The sequence below is a fragment of the Branchiostoma belcheri genome, unplaced genomic scaffold, assembly GCF_001625305.1.
Source record: "Branchiostoma belcheri isolate BF01 breed outbred unplaced genomic scaffold, Haploidv18h27 scaffold113, whole genome shotgun sequence".
NCBI lineage: Eukaryota > Metazoa > Chordata > Leptocardii > Amphioxiformes > Branchiostomatidae > Branchiostoma > Branchiostoma belcheri.
In genome coordinates, this window is record NW_017802525.1 from 1,092,076 (window position 1) to 1,099,677 (window position 7,602).

The 7,602-nt window shown below is 43.7% G+C and overlaps 1 protein-coding gene across 1 annotated transcript; it reads left to right on the forward strand.

Moving 5' to 3' along the window:
• The first annotated feature begins 248 nt into the window (after nt 1-248).
• On the forward strand, nt 249-6,223 carry LOC109462163 (cytochrome P450 2C31-like). The gene is made up of 8 exons (XM_019758655.1): nt 249-647; nt 1,109-1,251; nt 2,220-2,323; nt 2,870-2,976; nt 3,557-3,840; nt 4,375-4,563; nt 4,847-4,982; nt 6,045-6,223. The coding sequence occupies exons 1-8, from the start codon at nt 263-265 to the stop codon at nt 6,221-6,223; spliced, it is 1,527 nt and encodes a 508-aa protein (XP_019614214.1). The 5' UTR covers nt 249-262.
• Nucleotides 6,224-7,602: the final 1,379 nt, after the last annotated feature.

Below are 7,602 nucleotides of genomic sequence, written 5' to 3' on the forward strand. Positions count from 1 at the left end.
AAATTTGCCAAATTCGTACAGTAATTTGCCAGGGGATTTTAAATTTAACCACCATAAGATTTCTTGTCCTCTCGAAGAGAAACGTTGCCCTTACCGAGAGATCCGTACCTGATTCGCCCAACTAACTTTTTGCTGAATTCTACTATCCATAACCCCTTAGGAAGTCCTGGTGGAGGCTAAGCCTGTTTGGCGGGTCTCCAATCAATATTGTAGGGATAAAGGTCCGTAGAACTGACTTTAGCATACTGAGCTCTGGACAAAAATGGCCGCAGTCGTCATGTGGATACCCGATTCTGTCCGGGAGATCTTGCAGATCTATGGGCTGACTCTGCAGTCTTTTCTCGTCGTCTGCACTGCTGTTATTCTGGTGTGTTTTCTCTTGAAGCGCGGCAGAAACCTGCCTCCCTACCCGGCAGGACGCGTGCCTGTTCTCGGGCACCTCCTCGCCTTGGGCCGAGCGCCTCACCTCAAGCTGACGGCGTGGGGGCAGCAGTACGGGGACGTCTTCACCGTCAGGATGGGGATGGAAGATGTGGTGGTTCTGAACGGCTACACTGCCGTCAAGGACGCGCTCGTGGATAGGTCTGAGCTGTTCGCCTCCAGGCCGCCAAATTGCTTGTTTGATGCTGTAACGGGTTTCGGAAAAGGTAAAAAAAAACTCTGTTTTTCAGCAATTGGCCGTTTGTAAAAAGTAAAACAAGTAACGACCCTTTTGCCTCATGCATCGCCTGAATGCTAAGTGAACAAACAAAATACACGAATAAGTTAGAAAGTTCAAACTAGTCAGAATACAGGACTTTGACCCTATCTGTAATGTACTAGATACTGTACTCTTGTCAACATTTCCTCTAAAATTCAATACGTTTGGAGCAACAATTCGTTTGGGCCAGATGCATTAAGTTAGATAACTTGGGTACAAGTATAGTGTTACATTTCTGCCCTACGTCTCTATCTACAGGATCTATCTTCAGGATATCTTCTCTCTTTTTGAAACATGTTTGAACAAATTTACATAGTTTTCATTTACATTGTAGTGCTTGGATTTCATAATATGTTTGAACAATTCTATTGATACATTTAATTAAAACATATAAATGTGCCCCTATAGACCTGGCCTCCGTACCCTGGGGTACCGCCATTAAGCAGAGACGTCGGTTCACCATCAGCGCATTAAAGGTGCTCGGCATGAAGGTGGGAACTGGCAGCATCGAGGAGAAAATCCGAGAGGAGGCAAGCTGTCTTCGCAACAGGGTAAGCGAAGTTAGATCTCTCTCTTTTTCTCTTTCTCTCTCTCTCTCCCTCTCTCGCTCATGTTCTCTCTCTCGCTTGCTCTTGTTCTCTCTCTTTCTCTCTCTCCCCCTCTCTCTCTCGCTCTCTCTCTCTCTCTCTCTCGCTCGCTCTCTTCCTCCCCCTCTCTCTTTCTCTCCCTCTCCCCCTCTCTCGCGCTCTCTCTCTCTCTCGCTCGCTCTCTTCCTCCCCCTCTCTCTTTCCCTCCCCTCCTCTCTTTCTCGCTCTCTCGATGTGACTGTAGTGGTACTGATGGTATTCTTAGTCCCTACCAGTCTCTACCAGAATCAAGTAGGTTGCTGAAAAATATTTTTTTTAATGGGCAGATAGACTTTGCTTCTTCCGATTGCATCTGAGGAGAACATGCCAAGTTTGACTTGTTAGAATTGATTTGCTTTGGCACAGACGACTTTTAAATACTAGAGGGCAACTCGCCATGTGACATATGCTTAACCTTCCATACGACTAACTCCCATGACCTACAGTGCATACTGTTTACATATACCTTGGACGTTATGTAACCCATTATCTAGGGTCACTGAACTTTTGAACTAGTCTCCAAGCAGATGTTAGAGTGCAAATATACAAATAACAAAAAAACGTGGCAGTATTCAGAGTATTTACCGACAAGACGCGGCCATTCTTTTATTGGGTGAAGATATGTGACAACGTGGGTCGTGTGGCGTAACGGTAGCATGTTCGACTCGGAACCAAGAGGTCCGGGTTCGAGTCCTGACATGCCACTGATCTTTTGCCCTTGGGAAAGGCACTTTACATGACTTTCCTCACTTAACTCAAGTGAAAATTAGTATTGTCCTGTATTTGTCCTCTTCGTTGGTGCTGGTATAAAACAAGATAATATAACTTGAGTGTGTCGTCACGATGTCTAGTCATGAAATGTCGGAATATAAAAAAAATGGCAATATTTTCAGGTGGCGGAATATGACAGGAAGCCCTTTGACGTTGCATACGATCTGAACGTGGCTGTCGCAAACGTGGTCTGCTCCATGGTGATCGGGAGGCGCTATGACTACAGGTACCATAGTATACAGTGCAATTTTACGGAATACAGTGCAATCGTATTAGTATTTTTACTGGTAAAATTGCACTGTATACTAGTAAAATTGCACTGTATATATACTAATACGATTGCACTGTATTCCGTAAACTTGCACTGTATTCCGTAAAATTGCACTGTATTCCGTAAAATTGTACTGTATTCCGTACAATTACACTGTATTCCGTAAAATTGCATTGTATTCCGTAAAATTGCAATGTATACTAATACGAATGCACTGTATTCCGTAAAATTGCACTGTATACTAATACGATTGCACTGTATTCCGTAAAATTGTAATGTATACCAGTAAACATGCACTGTATTCCGTAAAATTGCACTATATTCCGTAAAATTGCACTGTATTCCGTAAATTTGCACTGTATATTCCGTAAACTTGCACTGTAGTCCGTAAACTTGCACTGTATTCCGTAAAATTGTACTGTATTCCGTAAATTTGCACTGTATTCCGTAAAATTGCACTGTATTCCGTAAACTTGCACTGTATACTCCTGATGACTACAGGGACGAGACGTTCCGGGGACTGTCCGATGCGGTCGTCACGGTGGCCGTCAAACTTGCCGCCGGCCAGATCATCAGTTTCTTCCCCTGGCTACGGTTCGTTCCCGGAGGTCAGAAATATATTGTTTTTGCTCAGTTTTTTCTTCCTCTTCTTCTTGACTTCAATGACCTGAACTAATGTTGCCTGTTACCATGGTAAGTTTGGTAACTAGTGTTGGGTTGCATCAGCTTCTTCCACTGGCTACGGTTCGTTCCCGGAGGTGAGAAGCTGTTTTGTGTGTGTATTCATCTTTCTCTTATCTATCCGTGTGTGTAGACAGTGTTCAGTACCAAGGACAGGAATAGTTCAGGTGCGCCCGCGTGTTTGTGTGGATAGTGTTCAGCACCAAGGACAGGGACAGTTCTAAGTGTGTGTGTGTGTGTGTGTGTGTGTGTGTGTGTGTGTGTGTTTAAAGAGAGAGAGAGAGAGAAAGAGAGAGATGGCGTTCAGTACCAAGGACAGGGATATTTGCAGTGTTACCGCACGTCCACAGCGCTTGTGTTTATATGTATAGCACAGGAATACGACAGTCTGCTCGGCCATGATGAAATGGTATTTTCAATGGCAATAAAAGACGCTAACCGACGAAAAAGATAGGTGTATCAGGACTGCCGAAGCCAATCATCTTGTGCCCCTTTGCTTTTTCCCAGTGAACAGAGCCAGAGTCGAGCTGCTCGAACAGAACGCGAAGCTTCAGAAGATGTTGGGAGAAGAGCTGGCTAAACATCGCGAGAACCTAGATCGCGAGAACCCGCGAGACTTCCTTGACTTCGGTCTGCTGGAGCTCGAGAAGCATGAGAAGGTGGAGGGTCTGACGGGGGATATCGTGATGCACATGGCTCAGAATCTCTTCCTAGCGGGCACGGAAACCGCCTCCAACACCCTCCGGTGGAGCCTACTCTACATGGTTCTGCACCCAACCGTCCAAAGGAAGGTAAAAACAAAATGCACAGTATAAAAGATTAATGTCTAGTTTGCAGTCAAACCTGTATTAGTGACAACTCTACATAAGGTCCACCTGGCCATTGATATACAATCAAACCTGTACAAGTGAGCACCTCTACATAAGGACCAACTGGGATTGATATACAGTCATACCTGCGTTATTTACATTGACCCAAGCATGAAGAATTCTTATTGGCCGCCTCGTAACTGTGGCCATGCTGCCCCTTCACAGCAGTATATGATACTTTTTTTTATAATTTTTTTTATTTTCTTAAATTTTTTTTTCACACTGTTTATTCAAATCATGAAAACAAGTACAGGTAGAAGTACATATACATACACAGCTACTTTTAACAACTTTTACAGCCATATCCTCAAAATACACGGACCAATCACAAGGAACAGTCACTAAAACAGATCTTTAGACTGCCCTAGATATCACAGATGAAGTTTCTTGACATCTTATGGCAGTATATGATACTATTGTACTTAATTCAAGTGATCCCTGTTTTTGTCGGAGCAGGTGCAGCAGGAGCTTGATGCCGTTGTTGGTGAGGGTCTGCCCACCCTGTCCCACCGTTCCCAGCTGCCCTACGTGAACGCCTGTCTGCTGGAGGTCATGAGGATCCGACCGCTTCTGCCCGTCGCCCTTCCACACGCCACCACACAGGACGTTAAAGTGTGTGGTTATGACATTCCCAAAGACACGCAGGTACGCTACAAGTCCGCAAAATGCTGAGGAAATTTGCTACATCCCATAGACTAAGGTTACATCTATCTGTCTGTCTGCAATGTTGCAAAAATTGAGGTTTGTTCGGTACATCAGTTAGTCGCTGATTGGCTAGAAGCTATGTCGGATGAAATGTAGCAATGAGGCTCGTGAACATTGCCAACTGCGAAGTGGTGAATCTTTTTCTATCGAGTAACGGTTAAAAACTAGAAGACGATCTAAAAATAGACGTCTCTTTGACCTAACTTCGGTCTGGTTATTCTAGGTGCTTGTGAACCTGCACTCCATCCATAAAGACCCCGCCTACTGGCCTGATCCGGACCGGTTTGACCCCGGAAGGTTTCTGGACGCGGAAGGGAACGTCATCAACAAGCCTGAGTCTTTCCTGCCTTTTTCAGCTGGTGAGGGAAGATACTAGCCTCTACCAGGCTTCGGAAGGCGGCTGGAAAGAGTAGAGATCGGTAAAATAGAGAGATAACATGCCAGGGGAGTTAGTTGGTCTGCCTGAGAAAACGTAACAGTTTGCCACTCGGGTGAGGCAAAATGTACTCTCTAGCGGACCAACTCCCCTGGCATGTTATCTCTATTTGACCGCGATCTCTACTCTTTCCAGGCGCCTCCCGAAGCCTGATAGAGGCTAGAAACCTAGCTGTCTTCTGGACTGATGAATTTGTTTCCAAAGATTTGTTGATCTTTGTGGATGATGGAATCACCACGTAGAAAGAGTTTGAGTCCGTCGATGAAGTTTAGACCATCCATGTAGAACATTGCGTAATACAAATCAACCAACTGTATAGATTCTCTGAAGAGTCATACTTTTCATATGGCATATGCTGTCTTTCAACAGTAACTGAGAATGAGCCTGAAGGTATCTGTATGAACTGTTAGTATCTAAGTTTATACTTACCTCTATTCCATTTGTAGTTTCCCAGCCTTCAAGCAATGATTGTATAGATAATGTTTATTTAACCTTAGCTTCTTCGGATAGTAATTCACTTTTCGTTCACGGTAGCAAAAGTTCAAGGTCTGAGAAAAATGGACATGTTCACGGAACTATATATTCACGGTGGCGACAGGCCTGGTGCAGGAAAAAGAAAGTCCAGGAATTATTTGTTAACTGTAATGAAGGTAGAGAAGTGATAGTGAAAACAGTGAACATTACAGTACAGTGAAAAAAATCAGGAATTGCAGTATCACTAGCTGTACACTAGTCATGGTGCACTTGTAACATGGCGTTTAAACATTCTTCACGTAAACTTGGTGTTGATACGATGAATATTTACTTCCCAGGCCGACGCGTGTGTCCCGGAGAGCAGCTGCCTTCGTGTTACTGATTTTATGTAGATAGTTAACCTTCTTCGGTGGATATCTCCAGCTGTACACTAGTCATTGTGCACTTAACATGGCGTTTAAACATTCTCCACGTATATTGCATGTTGATACGGTGAATATTTACTTCCCAGGGCGACGCGTGTGTCCCGGAGAGCAACTGGCCGGCATGGAACTTTTCCTGTTCTTCTCGACCCTGCTGCAGTCCTTCACCTTTTCGCCGCCAGAGGGCGCTCCTGCTCCACACTCTGACGGCGTTTTTGGCCTGACGTTGACCTCACCTCCGTTTGAGCTATGTGCGATTCCGCGATAGCTCACCGACTCAATATCTGTATCTAGTCTCTACCAGGCTTCAGGAGCGGTTGGAAAGAGTAGAAATTGGCTAAACAGACAGATAATATACCAAAAGAGTTGGTTTAATATCTGTATCTACTATCTAGTCTCTACCAGGCTTCAGGAGCGGCTGGAAAGAGTAGAAATTGGCTAAACAGACAGAGAACATGCCAGGGGAGTTGGTCTAATATCTGTATCTAGCCTCTACCAGGCTTCAGAAGCGGCTGGAAAGAGTAGAAATAGGCTAAACAGACAGAGAACATGCCAGGGGAGTTGGTCTAATATCTGTATCTAGCCTCTACCAGGCTTCAGAAGATTGGAAAGAGTCACTAAGGAATTGGCTAAACAGACTGATAATATACCAGAAGTCAAGAGTTGGTCTAATATCTGTATCTAGTCTCTTCCAGGCTTCAGAAGCGGCTGGAAAGAGTAGAATATAGACGTTGGCTAAATAGACAGATAACATGCCAGGGGACTTTTTACACTGTAGGAAAAAAATTCTGGAGAGGCAAATGTAACTTAATGTTGTAGCCTGGGTTCCATCCTGGTTAGTTTACGTCCGCTCCCACAGTCGCTACCACTAGTAATGTTGCTCATTTAGCGGACCAACTCCCCAGGCATGTTATCTTTGGCCGATCTCTACTCCACTCAAAATGTAACGTTAATTAGCATTGAAATAAATGAAAGGAAATATGAATAAGTGTTCGGACAAAATGCATCTTCGGGAATCTAACTTAGGGGAAGTCACCATATACATGTAAACATACATGTAACGTTATGTGAATGTGTTTAACAGGGCAGACCATATCCGAAGGTAAACATTGTGCACTTTTCTAGCATTATTGCAATTTTTATCTATTGTAGGGTGTAGTTTCTGTTTCATAATCGGAAGTTTTAGCTCAATAGTATCATATTTCAGTTGTATATTAGTTTTTGTAGCGTTATTGGATGAACAGGTGTCACCCATGATGCACTGCGCCCCAGACCGCGCCAAGTGTGAATTTTAGGCCACACCAATTTTATTTGTTGGTTCTCGGATTTTGTCAGAAAAAACATGAAGCGACAGGGCGAAAAAAAATAAAAATAAAAACAGGTTTAGGCATCCTATTATAGCCCCAAATGCTATGATAGGAGCCATGAAGTCAACACAAAAGGTTGTGTTAATATTTCAACAATGAATTTTGAACTTTTAATCAAACCACTGCATTGATAGATGGAAACACTGCAACAGCTAGGGAGAAAAGGACTTTCCACAACTGTTGGGGGCAAAATATGAGCATTTTTTAGTTGATTCAGAACCAGAATCTTTTTTTTTTTTTTTTTGCAAATCAGAAAAAAAATGAAGAGGCGAATCCGAGA